Source organism: Bombus vancouverensis, chromosome 7 (genome assembly GCF_051014615.1).
Source record: "Bombus vancouverensis nearcticus chromosome 7, iyBomVanc1_principal, whole genome shotgun sequence".
Classification (NCBI taxonomy): Eukaryota; Metazoa; Arthropoda; class Insecta; order Hymenoptera; family Apidae; genus Bombus; species Bombus vancouverensis.
Genome location: NC_134917.1, coordinates 16,939,609 through 16,961,094, shown reverse-complemented (window position 1 = coordinate 16,961,094; position 21,486 = coordinate 16,939,609). Strand labels below are relative to the sequence as shown.

Sequence of the window (21,486 nt, the reverse complement as noted above, 5' to 3'; positions counted from 1 at the left end):
TCTCCGGAAAGCTTCAAAAATTCTTGTTACCGAAGTTGTAGGAAAAAGGTTTGCTATAACAAGCTGATTATCGCTATGGAGTATCCGGAGTATTTTAAAGCTTTCTCTTGACGCTTTTAGCAATCGGTTGCTCTGCCGCGTGTTCCCATTAATTTGCATACTTGATTGAAAAAAACCATCGATTTTGCATATGTTGCGTGATATTTTACAAGTTTACACTAGGGTGTGTTGTACGGTCGGTAGCTTTTGGCAAAACTTTTAAATACTTGATTTTCAAATAACATCGAACAACTTCCAATGATCTCGAGCGATCCTCGAGGGACATTAAACGCGACTCGAGCGTTTTCAATAATTCTCCAACAATTCTTCCGGATAATTTTCGTACCTGGTCCACGACTATACCAAATATTTCAGCAACGTTCTACTCGTTTCGATACATCCACTCGCAAATGTAATTTATCCTCTCGATATTCGATGACTTCCCGTAGATCTTTTGGAAGCAATAATGGACAAACTTCCCTCACGAAGAGGTCGAGATCCTCGGAAACAGCTTCTAGTGTCGGCAGCGTGCAATACAACAGATTCTTCGATGGTGTCGGTGTTGGCCAACAGCCAAAAAATCAGTGGAGTGCATTCGAACGAGGTGGTAGAAACGGAAAGAGAGAGAGAGAGAGAGAGAATGAGAAAGGGAGAGAGACAAATCGAAGCTGAAGCGTATAGCGAACGTGAACGAGAGACAGAGGAAGAGGAAGAGAGATGGTATGCGGCATAGCATCCGTACGGAACATATGCATAACTATCGTGCGTCGTTCGCTGCCGTATCGACGACACACGCATTCCTGAATTATGCATACGCCGTCAACCGAGCCTCGTGTTTGCACACCGCACGGTGAACGTAGCCGTGCGCGTGTGCGTGCCTGTGTTCATGGCAGAGAACGCGTTACCGATGATCGTGTCCGCGTCAAATCCCCTGTTCTATTACGAAGGCTGTTTAAGACGACTGCGTAGCACGAGCTATTCGAGGTCTCGAGGCACCAACGTCATCCTAGAATTACGTACGCCGCTCTGTGTTCGCGTATAACCAAGGTATAAGCATAGGTACCAGCCTGCACTGTACCCGGTCATCTTTCTGTTTAAACGCCACGCCGTATCACGAATACATCGAGGATGTTCTCTTTGATTTTTCTCCCTTCAAATTTTTCCTATTTTTCCAGATTTTGTTCACTCTACACGCTTCATTTCCCTACCTTCCACTCTTTTTCTCTGTTTTACCTGTTTTAACAAAGGAAAAAAATTCGTGGCTGACCAGAATACATCGCGTATTATATTTTACGTGGCACGGTCGAAATTTTCGTCGTCTTGTTTGCCGAAGCAAGTCTCGTAAACACGTTGATCAACCTGAGTCGAGAATTTCTTTTATTTTCTATGATTTTTTCTTTCTCGACGTTTCGTTTGCCTAGCTTGCTCTTTCTCCTCCTTTCTCTTTTTTTTTGGTTACTTTTATAAGGAGAAAAAAGTTCGCTATTGGCCAGAATACATCGTGTATCATATTTTACGTAGCACGGCCCAAGCTTTCGTCCTCTTGTTCTCCCTCTTTCCGTCTCCTTCTGTGCGTCAGCCGAGGAAAGATGGCCCTCGTTCCGTCTAATTTATTCGTTTCATAAGCGGTGCGCTCAAAAAATAGGTGTCAAAGAGATACGTTGATAAATATCTTATGAATATGTTAATTCCGACGGTCGCCACGATGAAAAATGAGGAAACTCCTTTGCACTCCGTAATCTTCCGTACAAAAGGAGCACCATGCTCGCCGTACTACTTCCTTAAGCATATGATTTATATTCTTTGTCGACGAGCGAGACGAAGGAGCACCCGTTCGCGCCTTTTATTCGTACACCGGCCCGGAACGTTTTTCATCTGCTTTTATCGCACATAGAACATGCCGTGAGATGCGTTCCAGACCGCGAACGCGTTCTCCTACTGCGTTGCGGTTTTTGATAGACCTTTTAGCGCGAGAACGTGCAAACGAACGTGCAGCATTTGAACGTGCAGAAATTTCATAAGAGTGAAGTTTCTTCGACATCGAAACGTTATATTTTTCTTACGTCATTTACCTACGCCATTGCTAGTCTTTCAAACGCGCTTTATTCTAGAACAGAGATCTTTGAATTCATCCCCTTGCCTCATAGTACCACGTCACACTCTATGAAAGCAAATTACATTTGTAACAAAGTTTGGTATATCGATCGAAGATTATGCTGCATTAGAATATTGCATACATTTTGATGTTAGCCTGACACGATGCTGTAGGAGTGAACAGCTAACTTAATAATAAACAAACTTAAATAATTTGCAAAGAAATCGTAAGGCGCAAGAGGTTAAGTCGACGTCGTAAAACTTAGCGGACTTTAACAGAAATCAACTTTCCCATAAACTGTAATTGCAGTCGCGAAGAACGAAGAGAACGAGGTGTTAACGGAAACGCGAACGTATTCAATTTCGAAGGTCTGAACTCGAGCGCGATGCACCGGTTCTCGATTCTCTTTCATTTCGTTTCTTTTTTTTTTTTCATTTTTCGACTTATCGTAATCTTTCGTTCCTCCATAGCTCTTCGTCAAACTTTTAACGCCGCTTCGAGCACGGCGGGATTTATTAAATCTCGGTAATTTCGACCTACAGGTGCCATCCTTCGCGTTAAAAGTTGCGACTATGTCGCCGTCGTTCGAGAGGAGCTGCTTCGCCGCCGATAAACTTTCCTCGACGGGGCTGCGCAATATTTAAATATGTCCCGTAATTTTGCAATCTTTGCTCCGGCATTTCCGTCACGTCTTGCCGCGAAAGTAATTTTTCTCCCGCGCCTCTTCTCTCTTCTTCTGGTCGAGCCGTCCTCGTTGTGTTCGTGCCCTTCGCCGAACGTAGTATCCGAAAGAACGAGACGGGAGTGTCTTACGCTGATAAACAGAAATTCTTGTTCGAGAACAGCGTAATAAAAGCAATCCTATTATCCTAATACGATAAGGTCTAATGGAGCTTGGTCGGGACTTGTCTCTTCTGATTTCTTCTGGAAAAATAATTCATCTCTCGTAATAGCTTTTCTTTTCGAAGATTCTCGCGAAAAATCTCCACGAATAAATTTCTGATATTATAAATAGTAGTCGCACGAAGGATTAGCGCATCGTTGTATTCGTACCAATTAATTGGGTCCATGTATCTTCAATTTCCTATCATTTAGTAGCACTTTCGTACGACTAGACAAATTTCATTTCTATCACGAAAATGAAATATAGAACTTGATAAAGAAATACTACCTTGAAAGATACAGGATATATGCCGGTACTTCTCACGGTATATACGCTGCATATAATTTATTCTTTGTAATGGCTCGTCTTCTCAATTCTTCTTACCGAAATATTACACTCGTAGATCGCCGATACTCTATCGTTGCTCTGTACCTTATACTTGAATTCGGAACGAAGGATCACGACGCATAGGATCGTAGCGTGTGAGCAAGGAGCATCGAGAGAAGGCTGATCGAGAGAATTTATTTTCAATCGAGCCCGGGGAAGAGTACGAATGGCTCTTGCCGACCGATCGAAAACCGAACCTAGCGCTCTATCACTTTTATTTTTCTCTATCCCCCACCGGGTTCGCCGGTGGAATCGCTTCCGCGAAAGAGAAGATTAATTTCTCGCGGTAAGAGAGCAGCCCTGAATTCTCGGCCGGGGGCGAGAAGGGCGGAACAATTGCCTTGGCAAAGACGAGAGATTCAATTACATCGAAAACGTGGAGCAAAAGGGCCGCTCGCTCTGCGTGAAGCCAGATTAATTCGTCCTTTGCCATGATGGTTCCACGGGGAGAAAAGCGTCGGTCCATTTTCTTTCCCTTTTTTTCTTCTCTTCCCCTTCATTTCCTTTTCTTTCTCACTTCTATTTTTTCTTCTCTTTTTTTTCTATCGCTTTGCTTTGCGACAGAACGTTTAAGAGGTATCGTTCGAGCGAGAAACTGCATGCGTCGTCCGTTTAAATTAGCCGCTGTTCGCTGGCAACGTTACCCTTCACACCACGCGGCTGTTCTTTCAAGTTTTTACAACGAAAGCACGTTGTTTGATTTAAAAGGAAAGAAGAGAGATACGCGTTGCTGCCAATTTGCTTCTCGCTCAATTACTATTAATTCTATTGCCCGTATATGCGATTTAGGCAACGTTTTATGCAATGGCATTAATCTTTCTTCCACCTCAACCAACGAAGAAAGGTGTGTGTAACCTCAGCTAACCCGAGCGGTAGCTGGCTTAGTTTTAGCACAGCGTATTTATACAAATGCTCGTCTCACTGCCTCACAGCGACTGTATCATCTCGACACTTGCTTTTCTCTTACTGTATATTAGCTTCTCGTAAAAGGGTTCCTTCCCCGTGTGCTTATTAAATTGAATGAAATTAACTTAAATTAAACTACATTAACCCGTAGAAAAATTCTTGAACCGCCAGATCCACGTGAAATTTTACGTAAAAGTGGCTACGTAAAAGTTTCCTACGAGGGATATTCATAACGAAGACATCGTAGTAACAAAACTCATTTGTTACACGACACCTTAATACTAAAACGCTCTAGTTTACGCAAGGTAAAGTCGGCTGAAGGTAATAATGTGCCGAATATGTTGCCGTTAGGACACGCGAAGAGGGTAGTAAAGTACTGGTAAATATTTAACAGGTATACAGTTGGACCCCAAATTAAAATCGAAATAATGGAACAAGTACGACTAATAGCCTCTTGTACCACCATCCGCGTGCCTCTAGTCGTTATATTTATTTTTTTTTTTTTTGGATCTCTTTCTGTGTTTATGCGATAAATTTTTTATTAAATCGGTTACCCGCGTTCTCACTCGCCTCCATAAAGTTAAACGCCGAACTGTTGAAAAAAATATAACGAGCCACTTAGTCTCGTTTTTCTCCTTATGAATTTTTCAATCCCGTTTAACCGTCGATTTCAGCGTTAATATCTTTTTCCAATTTTCACCGTGTTTTTTTCGATTTTTTATTTTGCTCGATTAAAAGTTTAAACATTTTGCACGTTTAGACGAACCGACAGGCAGGCGCGCGCGCCCTCACGCGCGTAAACGCGCGATGATAATCTATATTTTATACCGGTGGAGGAGTAGAGGCAGAGCGAGTTCGTCGTAACGGGAATCCGTCGGAAGATTTACTCGACGTTACGAGAGAGTTTTACTGAAAATCACGGGAAACGAGGGCAAGCATTAACGGCAAGCCGAAGTTTTAAGCTTCCGTGAAGTTGGTATTCTTGGTAGGAAGCGCGCGGACGCTTTATTTTAATTCACGATCCGGCCACAGTTTCTAGCTACCGGCGGCTTGTTGTTGCGGACACGCGGAGAAGAGCTTTCGCCTGTCGGTTTATCCACGGAAATCTTTTAATCCTGTCCTGCCTGTCCTCGTTCGTCATGATTTTATCGATTCATTTACATTCGCATCGTCGACGGATATCTATTTGTTTTATTGACGGCGATTTGTCTGGCTGAACGGTTACGGGCCGCGGCAATGCATCGCGCTTTTCAGCGCGGAACGATTTACGAGCTTTGTTCGACGTTCGCGACGCACAATACGCGTCTAGCTAATTACTTTGATTCGTTAATGGTCATACAATAGCCAGGGTTGAACCGTTCGTCGGTGCGTGTATCACTTTTCAACCGGTGGTGGTGCATAAAATCGGACTACGTTCTCGTTGTTGGTTCTCTTCCGATCGATCACCTCGTGATTTATCGTTCGTTGCTCGTCATTGAAAAATTCGAATAAATATCTGGAACGTTTTAATGGAAGCGATCTGCGTCTCGCGCGATTAGTTGCTGGTCGAATTTCGCTATACGTCTCTTGTCCCGTGTCGGTTTCACCAGGACGATGTTCGACGTATAAACCTTCCCTGCCGATTAAAATACAGACTCCATAACGGCGTGACAGGTGTTGCCTCGCCACGCCACGCGAATTCGTCATGATTTATCGTTGTAAAATATTTGTAGAGGATTGATCTTATCAGATATCACGAAATACAGATTACTGTTTGTGAGCAATTTATTTAAGATAAATATATTGTCTATAAAATTGATTTGACACAAAGCACAAGTCCAGATATAATAACTTTCGCGAAATAAATACGCGCAGTCTCGAGAAACTCGGTATATACGTCTGATGCGTCTGTATGTTTATACTGCGATCGCTAAACTTCGCTCGTCATTTCGTTTTTGTTTATTTATACTGGTCGGAGGACAGTCGGAAAGTTTGAACTCGACTGCGTTTGACGGTTGAAAGTCGCGGCGACCTTGTCTTGCTCGGAGTTCATTACTCCTTGCAATACCTGTGACCTAATGGTCATAGTACTCCGAAACAAAACAACAACAAGATTTGAATTTGTCCTGCTCGCGTGCCGCTACATATTTTTAAATTTCTCCCGCCGCTATTTTTTCACAGGTCCGTTCTCCGTGAAATACACGGATCGACGCGATCGCCGACACTGGGAATTAAACGCGTTAATTTTTAGACGGCAACGACGCGTTCCCGCCGCTCAGCCTTCATTCGATTTTCCGCTTGGTTTTCTTCGCCGCTTAATAGCGACTCAAACGCGAACACCGGATACGCTGGCTGCCTCGAAATAGCTTCGACTTCTTTTTTTCCTTCCAATTCTTTCGTTCCCTCTATCGTTCCAACTTTTTCCTCTTTACAATCACGTACGATAATTAACACATTTGTACTTTCATTCTTCGAATTTCATTACAATCCCGTTCTCTCCCTCGTCCTTTCCTTCTTTCGCATTTACGCTTCTTTGGCCTTCATATATGTTACGTTTAATCAATTTTCTCCCCTACAGCAAACGCGATATCGTTCGTACATCTTTGTGTTTATTACGACTATGGCGATGTAAGAAAACAACACAAACAATGGCAAGTTCCAAGATAGAAGAAAAACAGCGTTTTTAGCCATTTTTTTCTGTTCTTCAATTTATAGAGTACATCAGTATGGCTTCTAAGCAATCGAAATCTTATATTCACGTTTTCTTATAACAAGAATTATATTTAGTAATTGTAACCTATAATAATAATAATTGTAACTTACCTCTCTGTTTGTATAACACTGTATACCTGAAAAATAAAATATTCCCCAACTACGATATGGCGCCTAAACCCGAATATGAAAGTCTTTGGTAGCAAACAAACAGCTGGGGCGCGCGTTGAATACGAGGGTTGTCGCGTTTAGCGAAACGGAAGTCGAGATTGTCGAACGATTGGGTTTCCGTTTGCGGAGCACGATGGTCGAGCTGGCCATTGGTGGAAGAGTGTCGGTCGATGACGTCGCGCAATCTATCACTCTCATTCACCGACTATCGCCACTTTCTCCAACTATTCTTTACCTTGCTTATCCCGGGGAATCTCGTGACTCTCTGTCTCTGTGTTCTCGTCAAGGTTCGTTCCTCTGGTTCCCGGGCTGTGCTGTCGCATCACTTATCCCCCATTGGTGGACAGGCGGACAGACGAACGAACGGTCGAGTTAAGCTCGCGGCGCGGTTTTTCCTATTTTTCACCAGAAAGCGAGCTTCAAGTACTTTGGTCGCTTTCTCCGGTCGATTCTTCCGGCTGGGCCTCCTCGACCGAATAAGACTACTGCCAGCGAGAATTGATGTTTCTCGCTGCAAATTCGTCCTATTTTTCACCGTGTACCACCCCACGGCACTTATCCCGGCGGACCTAGCAGCCGCTAACAAGGGATTTCTGCCTCTCTTTTCCTACTTTTCTCTCTCGCCTTTTACCTTTCCCGACTCTTTCTCTCGTCTCTCTTTTTCGTGTTTGTTCAGCCACCGAGCTACAGCTCGTCTCCTCCACGGTGTTCTTCGTACGCGTGGATAAATCGCGCGTCGCACCAGTCTTTCTGTTCTTACAAATAGCGTCCAGAGGATGGCGTCGAACGCTGCCCAGATCGTTCTCTTTAGTTTCGAAACGTTCTCGTCTGCGTTCGATCATTTCGTGTTTGCGTAACAGGATGGAAAATTCGAGGAACGTACGTTAGAATTAACGTAAACGTCGGAAGAAAACGCGTGATATCACGATGGTAATTTTTTGGCAACGAGATAATCGAGGTGATTGGAAGAACGTTTGCTCGTTGCGTGGTTTACTCGATCGTATGTGTGAAATCACGTAGTTGGTCGGAAATTGCGGTTGTATCTATGAGCATACGGTGCCGCATCCACGCAGGAAGATGGATTTTTCCGTGCGACAGCCACTCGGTTAGGTGCGACGCGGCAGTCGACGCTTCTTGTTAGCTTTGATAAAGAGCTGACGTGTTTTCAAAGACCACCGTTGGCCAGGCGTCTGATTCCCGTTGACGGTACACCAGTTGGAAAAGTTCCACCCCTGTCGCCGTTGTTACGAGAGAGCAATAACTCCCTCTTGGCAGCTGCTGCGGCGACAAGTGTTACGAATGTCCTCTTCAGAAAGACACCCTCGCTTTCAGTAGCGTTTCGTGGACCAGTCCCTCGCGTTACAGATTCCGTTCGGAATTAAAGGGGAAGGGCGTGCGGTCTCGTAACAAATATCGTATGTAAAATATTCCATCTTGTCTCGTGTTTTGACAAGGTACGATTACTACACGGCGTTCCCTAATTGGATAGAAATCGGCTCGAACTCCTTGAGATTCCTCAACCCCGAACTATTCCCGATCCGCAAGACTAGCGCCAGTCAAACAGATCCCTCGCATGACAAATGTTCCCCATGGGGGTGGTATTTGATTTATTCTATCGAAGAGCGTAACACACGCTCCGCACGTACGTACACACGACATTTCTCGCGCAAGCGAATTTTTTTCCGCTTCATTTCGCGGAGAGGAAAAAATATCATCTTGCGATACGAGTCACGTATGAGTGTACGCGTCAGCCGCTAAAGCCCCTAAAGAACAAAAGGCGAGGAGAATTTTAAACGGCGTTCGCGCGTTCCGTTTCTTTCCGGTGTAGCGGGATTTCCTTCTCGATTAGCATAATCTAACGGGACTACGGGCCGTGTAGGGATGGAAACGAGAGACGGTGCGCAGACTTTACGCGAGCATCGTTATTATGTATTTAGTGTGTAACTCAAGTAGCGCGACTAGTTCGCCGACTATCCAACTTCGGAATGCGAAAAGGACTTAGTGGTACGAACTTATGACGCAAGTTCGAGGTATACTTGGAGGTATACTTGGAGGTTTGTACACGGCGGGTCTCTCTCTTCTGTCTTGCTGGCGCTTCGCAGGAAGTTCGTCTCTCGTCCAAGGGCGGAGAGAAAGCGCAGGGTACAGGTGCATGCACGCAAATACGGACGTGCAGTGTATCATGGAGTTTCCGCGTTACCCCATAAATCGCACGACACTGGTCCGCCGTTAATTTCGTTGTTTAACCTCCGCGTCAGGAATAACTATGTCTGACGCCTACGTACGAGCGAGTTGTTGCTCGAGTCTACGATGTTTTAATCGCAATGTGACGTTTTTTACCAGACGAATTTATTGATAAATCGGATGCATTCGAACGACTAACGACGTAAAATACGTACGATTATGCGGAGTGGCTCAGTGCTGTTACTGAGCTGGGTGTACCGTGGAAAGATATCGAGAGAATATATATGGCGATAGGAAATTTAACGTTCGGATTATAAATTTATGACGCGCGTTAACCTCTAACTGCAAATTCCAAAATCGTCGATATTGCTGCATTCGGATTTCGCGTTTCTGCAATTGCCAGAAGCGTGCAAGATGTTCTTAATAAAACGGATTATTATTGACTTTTGTCGAGACGGAACAACGATATACATCTATTTTTAGTATTGTGTTATGTTTGTTATAATCGGTCGTGATTTCTGAAATCGTCGGTTTAAAGTAGGTTTCGTTCGTTTGTTTCTTCAATTATTCGCAAATCTTCATCCTTTTTGTCAAAGTTTTTATCAAAGAGCTTGGGAATATCTTCGGCAGGCGTTGCAAAAGTTCTCGTAAACTGAAATAAATTATCGGCAAATATTTGACTCTCGGCAAGGAATTCGAGGCGGTAAGACAAATTCGGTCTTCGTTTCAGCGAAAAATTGAAAGAGGAGAAGGGACGGAGTCTCGGGGTGAGGATTTTGTTCCGCGATTAACCTGTTGGCAATACCGCGAGGAACGGACGTCGCTCTTTGGTCGCTTAAACGAAAGAAAGTAACGTTTTGACGAATACATTAAGATACCGTCGCTTGAGAAATACTTCTTCGTCCGTGAAAGTTCTATGGCTCATGAGTAATTACACGAGCAAACGAGTTTCTGTCGTTCGTCTCGACCCTTAAGCTTCCCTCCGTCTTCTCCGGCTTCTGTTGCCGACTGCAGGCAAGAACGTAACGAAATTCAGCAATAAAACTTGCCCTCTCCCTCGGTTGTTAAGATAATGTCATGGGACTGTCGGGCGATACGAGAGCCCGGCGAATAAAAATATAACGGCTTTTGCAAAAGCGGATTCCGACCAACTCCGGTGCGTAATTTACGATCTCCAGAGGCATATTTTCGCGTATCGGTCGCGTTCGAGATCCTCCGCCAAGGCCTTAAACGCTTTGATATCTACCGTAGTCGAGAACAGAAAAGTCATATCTTTCTCCTACAATGAATCCTTAAGGCGATCTTTTATCTTTTGGTTATTTCAGTGTACGTTTAGAACCATGTTCACTCGATACTCGCAAGTTCTTATCGGTCTCTTTAAACCTTCTGTTCCAGTTTGCATCCGTGCGGTAATTTTTCTTTCTCGATTAAATTGCCGAATTCATTGTGTTTCTCGAGTTTAATCCGGTTACGGACTTGGAATATTTATGTTCCAATTTCGTCCTCTTTTCAACGAACAAGAAGGCTTTTAACATTTAAAGCGATAATTATTTACGCTTACCTTGAACGTGACATTTTTCGACGACAAAAAATGAATACCTTGTGCAACTATAATTGTCTAGTTATCTACGTACAAAGCGAGAAACGTCATACTTAACCGAGTGTTCCTTCAAAGTATGATGGTTGACGAAATTAATTCGATTGAACGCGAACCCCATCTACGAAAACCGTAGACATGGGAAAGCGATTTCTTGAAGTTTTGCGACTGAAACGGACGGGCAATAAAGCGGTATCAGGGAGCTGGTTCCCTGCCCGATTTATTCTCATTACTCCGAGTTTAATGCCGTTGCATTCCGTTCCGACCACGACTATACGTACGTCTAAAACCGAGCGAGGAGGTGCGGCGAAATTATTAGCGAGAAAATTTCGCGGAAGATAACAAACGAAGGGAACCGTTGGCCACGATTGGAAGATTCGTCTAATTGGACCGGCTCTTGAAACGTTATTCCACTGAAAGTGCGACGCAAGCGGAACGGAAATATTTTCAACCGCTTCGATCACGAGGACAGTAATTTATGGAATTTCGAACGAGCTTTCAAGTTGCGCGAAGCAGGCGTTGCAAATCGACCGCCACGAAAACGAATCCAACGAAAGTTTTCAATTACATTAGAGCCGAGCATATTAAACGCATCTTCGAAGAATCTTCGCTCGAGATCCTGACGCCAACTCTGTCTTCCCTTTTCTCCTCTCTCTTCCTTCCTTTCTCGCGTCTTCCCACTAACTCGATCCGAAGTGAGTTCGGAGGGTAAACTTATAAACTATGAAAGTTACTTTCCTATTCAATGAATTGACCGTACCTTCGGTCCGGGTACGTGCTTCGAAACCGAGTTTCGTTTCGACTTCCTGCAGGCCCCGAGTTTCGCTCCCTCTTTCGTTCCTATTATCTATTGCCGCGCGTGAGAAAGAATACAATGTCGCCGGCCGACCGGAAAATTACAAGTTTTCTTACTGTGGCGCCAGTCCAGCCGAATCCAGTCTCCCGTCACGATCGACCAAATGGGTCACGATGGTTTTTAATACGTCTAGCTGCGGTATAATTCACGCGCGAGACCGGCCCCGAGTGCTACGTGGAATTCGCGTGGCGGATATCGATACTGGTTGACGAAAATATCGATTGGCCGCGAATAGTCTCGGATCAACGGTCAAAGACTTGCACGAACTTTATTACGCGATTTTATTATTACAGCCATGGATGTGAGTATTTCGTACGAGTAGCGTGGCATTGAGAATCGAGTGAATTTTTATACCGCAACGTGGAAGAGTGATTTGGACAATGGACGAGCAGTCTAGATCGCACAGCGTCGTTACGACGTGGATTGGATCGCGAGATATGATTTCGAAACCAAAGCTGATTGTATTGGAGTCGACGACTTCGTAGTCGTTCGATGGGATAGTTCTTGGTGGCTCGTTTATATCGGTTTTCACTTTTCCGCGGTTTTCGATGTTGTACGTTCCTCGATGTTTTCATTCGGCCGTCCAAGAGCCTCGCTATTAATTTACAGATGATTTATTGTTTTTCGAGAAATCGTCAATTCAGTTTACTCGTGATATCGTTAATTATGATTGATTAACGATTAAGTTAGTCGATATACATTATTAGTAACGGACAGTAAATTACGTAGAAAGAAAATTATCGTTTCTTAAGCTTTCATATCGTGTTTTACTTTGTACTTAACGGAATTTTGGTTTTTCTGTTACAGAAGTGGAAAAAACTGCAGGAACTGCACCGGGGGCATCGGGTGCAACTGCAGGGGGCCCTCGGGGGTTGACACCTTCCCCTGCCCCCTCGACACCCTCGACCCCCGTTACTGCCACTAGTCCTTCGGCCTATACCACCTCGCCCTCGTCCTCGCCTTCGCCTTCTTCCTCACCCTCCGCCCTTGTAGCGGGCTTTGACAAATCGGTGCTGCAGGTAAGACTTTAATCCTAATTATTCACGTAGCAATACACACTTAGGGCGAGTGATTTGATACAAAACATTCTATACCTGAAACAGCAAATATTTCACTTTTTCTCACTAGATAACCGAGAAAATTCTGTTTCTTTCGCGACGAAAAAGAATTACGTAGATACATGGACAAAACCTAATTTCATTTACCGAAAGACTCGTTCTTACTTCGAAGAATGCTTTCTTTTACATTTTTCTATCCTTCGTTTCGTTTTATGTAAAATATATTATACGACCAACTATATAACGAAGCTCTATACACGAGAAGAAAATATATATTAGCGATATATAAGTTTCCGAGTAACAGTTTCTAGCCGACCGATGATACAGACGATAAATCGCTTCTCGGTGATAAAAGCTATTACGTAACGTTCTCTTTAAAACATCGAATCGTCGATAAGATTTTCATGTGCCCGTAAGTGTCCGCGATATTTATACGGCACTTGTTTAGACGTTTCGTGGTGGATCGACGAGGGTGGAAAATTTTCGAAAATTCGCCACGTAAAACGATAACTACCCCTTGTAAATAGCGTGGAGCAACAGGCTGTATCGCGGAACAAAGGGACATCGTCTCCTGCCCCACAGCATCGGAACGATAACGTCCAAAGAAATATGTTGCCCATTAACCTGGCTAATAATCAACGCGAATCGATATCGTTCGCTGACCGTCGAAAGGAAAAAAATCGGCCGTTCTAGCTTGCGGAACGTGGTAGTTTCACATTTAATTCGATATGTTGTCGCGCGAAGCACGATCTTAACGATGGCTTGGTCGTTTTCGTTGATGACGAGTACGGAACAACTTTAGGGGTGAGTTTCCCGGTGTAACAGTGATACGACGGTGGTAAGGTTAGTTACGATAATGCCAGGAGTCGGTGTAGCCTCGAGCATCTTGGCTAATTAAAACTCATAAATTACGTGGAAAGAGAGTGATGAGAATATAGCAACGTAACGGATGGACGTGCCTGAGGGTGCGCTTACGACTTGCACAAAAACTCTAAATTTCCACGAGTTCCGTTGTCTTTCTTACGTTTCTTCCGATCTTCTTAACGATACTTTATGGAATTTAACTTTTCTTTCATTTTGGTACCCCTTCTTTCCCTTTAGGTACACCGGTTTTATCTTAATTTCTATTATTTCTACTGCGCCTATGAAATATCGTTCGTGCAAAGTTTGAATTTACGATTGGAAAAACTGGCATGGGTATATAAATTTAACATTTGAAAAAAGTTAAAGATTAAAAAGAGTTACATTTTTCGAGACTTATATTATATATTATTATATTATATTTTCTTTATTCCATTCGATTGATTCCAGATTTGCTAATTCTCATATGTCTACTATAATGAAGCCAGTTAGCGGCTAGAAAAGTGCACTGGACGTACGTAGAAATCGCCGAGATCGAGCGATATAGAGCTTCGCAGAAATTACGTTAAAATCTTCTTTGAAAAAAAGAAAAAAAAATAAAAAAATGACATTTCGTATTCATCGGCCTAATAGAACGATTAGAGAGACGTTTCTAACGGGAACGTGCGGTAATGTTGTAGGGAGTTGACGCGTTTAGAGACAAACGTTATTTAAAATCGCGAATGCGGCTCTTTGGATGCGCGTTTCGCGAAGGTACACACACGAACGTTGCGGTGGAATTCGAGTCGGGCAACTAACGGCACTGGCTCGGTCGAGGACATTTAAATTCATACGCCGTGGCAACGGGCAATCTGCTCGCAGAAATAAGGGGTAACGCGCGTTCCATGCTTCTCAAAGTAGGAGGGACAGTCTAACTGGATAGCGGAACGAGTCGCTGAAATTAATTCCCCTTTCGATATTCGTTGCTCGGACGCCGATTGATTTCCATTCGAGTGGAAAACGCGTTCCGGGTAAACAAAAATCTCACGGTGTGTGCTTTTAATCGTGCGTTTCGACTGCTTACCCCGAAACGTCCATGTTTTTGAATACAGTTATGTACTTTTAGGGAATATTAAAAAACCTGTACTCATATGATGCGCTCTACTGGTCAAAAGTTTGGAATCGCTGCTTTTGATAGGAAACAAGAATTTAAGAATTCTGTCATCGTAGAAAATTTTAATAAAGTAAAGCGTATCGTTGTTCGCAGGTGTAACGTTAAATTACTAATTAATAAATTACTAATTAATAGAAGCAGCGCGAAAATATCTGAACGCTTACCGTATCAAATTTTTATAAAAGTACTAATATGTCGCTCAAGTTACGAACGCAGTTTTAGTCGCAGTTTTAGATAGTTCAAGTGGAAAAAGGAACAAAGAACTTAGTCTCGCTGCTAGGGTGGAAAGTAGCTTTCTTCCCCAATTCCACGATCTCGAAAGAAGTAAACGACGAATTCGTCGTATTTCTCTATTTGTCTCGTGTCTCGAAGAAATCTCGCTGGTTCTCGCAGCATCAGCTACGATTATTTGTTGCGTCGAACGTTTCCACCTACGTAGTCTTACGTAGTCGGGAATAGCTGCGTCTGAAATATGCCGACAGCGAAAAATTCCGAAGGAGCTCGATTCTGGCGGAATATTCTGCCACGGTCGGCATGAGTTCGGTTATCAGGGACAGGAATTAGATTTGTGTGACGCCGGTGGACAGCGCGGAGACGGCGCAGAGGAGCGCCGAACCGCTCGTGCAGCCGTATAACTCGGTCAATTTTATCGAGTTACTCTCCCGTTTCTCTGCCTTCGCGGCGCCCTGATCTTCATTCGTCCCATACTCGAATCTGGAACGTCTTATCGAAGTGGCTGCTCCGACAGGATGTTCGAAATTTCCTCGACACGACCTTCTCTTATAATCTCCATTTTCCTTCTCTTCGTTTCTTTTTCGATCGTCTTTCTTCCTTTTCTACTTCCATTTTTTCTTTTTTCTTTTTTTTTTTTTTTAAATCAGATTCCCTGTGCTGGAAAAGACCGCTCCTCTTTCAACCGAACTTCATATCTCTCCATTATGAAATTTTTGTTCTTCAGTCGCGCCACGTTGTACGATAGCCAGGTCCGTCGACTTTATTACGTGTTTGTGCTACTGGCAGCGTTTGGATTCTATTTGTACAAAACGTATTCTTCGAGAAGTTTGCCTGTCTGCAAACAATGAAGTTGCTTCGGGCGACTTGTTAAAATATTGTTCGCCAGTTGAGTGACGGAACTACTTTTCTCACATTTTGTTTCGAGGCAATAAAGACCGTTTCTTTTGGACAGATCTTCTATCCTGACTTTAATAACCATTCTGATCAAACAACGCGTCTGTGTAAAAGTCTCCTTTGACTTTTCGCTCGTATTTTTATCGTGCCTTTTTGGCGATATTTTTTTGCACTTTGTTTAAAGCTTGTACGATAGATTTTTCACGACGTTTGAAGAAATACTGTCTTTGAGAGACGTCCCTGCTTATAAGGAGCGCATTAACATACTAAAACACGGGTATCGTCTCTATTTACTTCATTTTCGGTGCAATTTCTTCGCCCTTACGTCATCCTCGCTTGTCCTTTTGCGAGGTTCCTTTGTGCAACGATCCGTGTACCGATTTATCAAGCTCCTTTTAACTCGTACCGCGTGCTATATTGTTGCCGCCTGTTGACGCTACTTTGCACGCTCGCGCATTTCTTCCTTTATCTCGTGTAATTGTGTCGCGTCGCTTCGACGATTGTCATTTACGTGTTCCAGTGTAACTACTACTAAATACGTTCGACTAACGGGAGTATCTCGATACTTTGAACAACTTTTGCTTTTTTAATCTTTATCGTTTTCTTAGATAATTTCCTACAAATAAGCATGTAAAATGTTCGTACGTGAAATAAATTTAATTCGGTAGAGACCAATTGCGCGAATTCTGTACGCGTTCTACATTTCTTCATCGATCCTGAAGTGGAAGCGAAAATCCAGGTAGGGTCGGTTAAAAGTTTAGGCTCCTCTGTGCCGTAAACTTTCTCTTCGAACACGTGAAACTTGGCATTTCCAAAAATAGCGTTCTAAATTCGAAACTCGGCGTCCTTAATGGAGACACGTTTGCGCCAGTTTCGTTGAAAGCGTGTCCTCGTGTAGATGGGCGTGTGACACTTTACGGCTTACACAAGCGAATTTCTAGTCGAACGGCCTAGATAAAAATTCGTAATTATCTCGGTCGGATAGCTTTTATTGTCATCTCTGCTCGTCTATTGTGTCGATTGTATGGTACGCTTTTCCTATTTGCCGAGTCAACAGTCAGACTCGAGGCTCGGTCCGACGTCATAACAGCTACCTCCCTTCTTCCATTTCCGGCTATGCTGTCTCGCTGACAAGTATTGTGCTGTTTGCATAAAGCGACGAGAGGCTTCGAGGTAACGAGACTCGAACAGGAATCGCAGTTGCCAATGAAATTCTATTTTGCCCCGTGTTAGGCCTCGTTTCGTGCACGCTATGCTACTTACAGGATCGATTTACTCGGTCGTCATTGCCTCTTCAGACCGGTTTCTCTGTGCAACCAGGAAAAAAGAAAGACGAAGAAACGAAAGACAAACAAAAGGGCACCCCTCGCAAGAGGAAAGTAGGTTGCAGTATTTTTAAACGGGCTCGATTTAAGACTCAATTTATTCGCGTTACGTTTGTCCATACCGAAGTTTTTAAACTACATTTTCCATTCACGACAAAGAATGTGATATAGAGAGGTACGCGTGTTCTTTATATCGACACCAGGATTTCGTCCATTGGCTTCCTTCTGGCCACTCTATCCTTCTCGGTCGTGCATCGTGTTTCTAGACCGTAGCTTCTTTCCATCGTGGTACGTACAAAACCTCGTTTCTGTGTCTCCTGGCGCAGGAACTATTTTGTACCACATTTTCCTTTGAGAAGGCCGTGGTATCTAGCTTATTAGATTCTTGTTGGTCGTCTCGGCGACATGTTTTCCTATTTGACGCGTATGGTACCCTCGTGTATTCGCACGTTGTGCAAGCCCTGTCAACCTTTCCTCTATATTAAATTCGCTCTGGTCCTCGATTTACCTTCGTTTCGATGCCATTTCGTTGTTTCCTTCGTTTCTCGTTATTTGTTGCTTTAAAACGTTCGTATTTCGAAGCTGAAAAAACGCAAGCCAGCCAGGGGATGGAAAGGAATTTTTTTTTTTTTACGGGAGAACAATCCATAGAGAAAGTAAAACAACGATGGCGAACGATGCGGTTGGAAGGGCGCTCGAACGTTGGAGAAGAGTCGTTGAACTTTTCACGCAGAAGTACGCCACGAATGCCGGGAAGTTTCGGCCGTTTCGTCGGAAGGAAACAGAGACGAAACGCGATCGATCCGATTCGTTTCGGTTCGAAGCGAAAGTAATTCCAATTTCATCGAGAAATTTAATATCGATACTCCGTCGATACAGTTGGCCGGTGTTTCCTTGGCTATCTCGAGGATTCGAGATTGATCTTTTAGCGTGTTCCATTAACAATCCTCCGACAGTTCCGCTGCAAAAGCGCGAACTATTTCTCGTTATCTTATCGATTCCTCGGGAATTATTTCCGAATTCTTCTCGCTTGGAGAAAAATACGGCCGGCCGATCGAAATGGCTATCGAATAAAATGGATTCTGTCTATTTTTCATCGCCCGTCGAACCTTGTATCGATTCGTCACAGCTGCGTTTATATTTCAAATTAAGCCGTTCGTTTATTTCGAGCGATATCGGCGGAACAAGTGGAAGAGGTTCGATATAGGTCAGGCCGAGCCACGATGATCGTTCGACTTTCAGTATTTTTAATTCTGTCGTCTTGTTCTCGTTCACGCGAACACGGATAAAATTTTCTGAAACGTCGAATGTCGTTGTTCGCTGTGTTACATCAACGCGTTTCCACCACGGCGATCGAGCAACTCGGAGGAAGATTTTAAACACGATATCGCTGTTGCGAAACAAATTTAATTTCAATTGTCCTCGTATAGTGCGTGCAGCTTTGTTCGTCTAGCTTCGCGAGGATACCCGAGTGTGTGCTCGTGGTAAACGTTCTGAAGCGTGCACTGAAGAGAAAGTTAGTCAAGAGTGAACTGTATGACTAAGAAGCCAAGAATGTTTGAAGTCAACACGAAAGAAAGAAAGAAAGAAAGAAAGAAAGAAAGAGAGAAAGGAATCGTAAAAAAATATTTGCCTACAGCTTGCAGCTATTACTCGCATTGTTTCCTTCGTCAATCGTCTTCGGAATTCCACGTTGCTCTGAAATTCCGTACGACAACTGTGTATGTGCGACGATAATCATCGTTCTACCGGGCGCATTTTTCAGCAGGTCAAATATCAAATCTACTGTCGCGTGAAAAGTCTGGTGGCATATATACGAGGACTGGCAGGAATATTTTCTTGCTCGTGTATACATATATATTCTTCCACCCTCCTTTGCTGTGTGCTCCCTCGGGACAGCCGGGGGACGACGTCTAGGCCTTTCATTTTCATCGGGCTTCTCTCGTCGAGGCTTTTCAAGAAGGGAGGGGAAAAAAAGTACGCCGTGAAGAAAACCACATGAGAGATATGATCGTTCTTCGACAACATGCACTTAATCAGGTCGGCTTTATGTGGAAGCGGAGGGCTAAAGTGAAAGCCAGAGAGGAAGGACACTGGCTCAGATACGAAGCTCCGACAGACTCGTCGAGGGGGGAGAAAATGTCGAGCCGAGCGAGACCTTAATTTCCTGTAGCATTCCGGCTTATCTCTTTCGCGATTTATCGACCTACCCCGAAAGTTACACGCTCACGACTCGCAGAAACATTGGTTGTCCTCGAACATCCGTTTCCTGGCTGCGTTACCCGGCATCCGAAGTCGATTATGATTGTTCGTCCACTTTTTAGTGGCTCGTAAACGTCGTTTCCTTTTTAGATGGAGATACGTCCGCGTCGCCTCCAGATCGGCGGAATTTTCGCAGTAGAAATTATTTCGCGGGTCCTTTACCAACAATATCGCGCGATTTTTTTCAACGTTTAATCTAAAAATATCGAAAAATAACGCCATAAGCTTATTAACCGTTCTTATAGAGACATCGAAGCCGAGTGAAAATTAAACTTTATTTTTCTCGACCTGGAACGACGATTCGTTCCACGAGCGTGGTTCGATATTACGAAGCAAGAGCTCAATAAATACGAAAAATACAATTAGCGAAGGAAAATTGTACATTGCAGGTCGTTCAACCTTCGTACGCATAACACGGTCTATCGAGCACGTTGAGTAATGCCTGTTGTTCTCGTACCGATAAAAGCGTACAAGCTATTCGTTAATCCGATGCAAAGAAAAGCTGTATGGCCAAACGACAGCTTTGTCTCGGCGCATCCAATTCGATATCAAGCTTTCGAACGTTCCTGTCGCATTTTTTCTAGATATCGAATGGAGTAAATCTTTCGAGGTGGAACAAAAAAGTAATTATGCGTTTGGAAGCTCGCGGTTTTCTATACCGATTTCAACATCGAACTGTAATTAAGCAATGTATCCTTGATATTTAATTATGCGCGCTGCTGCTGGCTTTCACGGAGAAAATTTATTGTCTGTTATTATTGAAATGTGAGATATTCGCGGTGAAATTTTCGTTTTACCACGATAATCCCGTTACCAGAGACAATGCTTCGTAATTATAGGAACAATGCCCGAAAGACAATGAGACGTGGCGCGCGTAATGTTTTTGCTGTAATAACCGTGTATCGGTACGTTTTCCCTGGTCTCCTGCCTGATATCAGGAAACGGAGCGAGCCACTTACGGACAGGCACTCCCAGCTAATTTCCGGCTGTAAATACTCGATTCGGTCCTATCCTGTTCGCATCCCATTCCCCTCTGATCGATGTCTTCTTTCCGTTTCCATTCCATCACTTTCCAATATTTTTATTCCAACAGGGAATTTCTACGCTCTAGGGTAAAATAACCTTCTTCTTCATCTAAAAACGTATTCAGAGTATTGGGACAAAAATACGATAAGTCACATTCACCATTTTTATTCCACGAAGTCGGTATTAACATTCGGAATAATCACGGCAATTTAGAAATCGGTCTTGCGTTACCATGATCGACTTCCTGTTTTGTTTTCGCGCTCACACGTTTCTTCGTTCTCTTCAAAGTTTTTGAAATATTAAGATAATCGCTTAGTTCGATAATTACGCCTTCGGATTTCGCAAAACTTCGTCAACTTTGTCAGCTACCGTTTTTAGAAGATTTTTATGCTCTGATACAACCTAATAGGTTGTTTTTATCTTTAATTGTAAGAGACTGAAAGTACGACAAGTATAATGATAATAAATTACAATGGAAGTATAATAATGATATTTTATCTCTGTTTCAGATACGCGACTGGTTGACGGTCGAAGAAGAGATGCTGCGAAAACAAGCCGTGGTCGTCGGCGATGTCGGCGAAATTATGGAGGCGCTTGATAAACAAATGGTAAGTAGATTATCGTCGCTCGCACGACAAATTCACGATTCGCTTTAGGTGCGTAAGTTCTTCGTTCGTGCGCCGCGCCGTTCTTGCATTTTACATGACGTCCAATAGCTTCATGTTCATTTCCGTTCGCTCAAAGTTTTGCAAAATAGTTTCTAAATATTTAACGATGCTTGGAGTATTTATTAATAATCTTCGACCGTTTGATCTTCCTTCTTAATCTAAATTCTATAATAGTCCTTCTATCATTTATTATCGC

The 21,486-nt window shown here is 43.4% G+C and overlaps 1 protein-coding gene across 7 annotated transcripts in view; it reads left to right on the top strand.

Annotated features, from left to right (window-relative positions):
* Positions 1-21,486, top strand: part of LOC117155449 (dystrophin, isoforms A/C/F/G/H) — a 437,811-nt gene that overhangs the window by 61,724 nt on the left and 354,601 nt on the right. For all 7 annotated transcript variants that reach the window (XM_033331460.2, XM_033331413.2, XM_033331467.2 and 4 more), the window contains 2 exons: positions 12,617-12,828; positions 21,132-21,230. In XM_033331460.2, the coding sequence (XP_033187351.2) occupies positions 12,617-12,828; positions 21,132-21,230 (311 nt within the window). The remainder of the gene's footprint in view (positions 1-12,616; positions 12,829-21,131; positions 21,231-21,486) is intronic.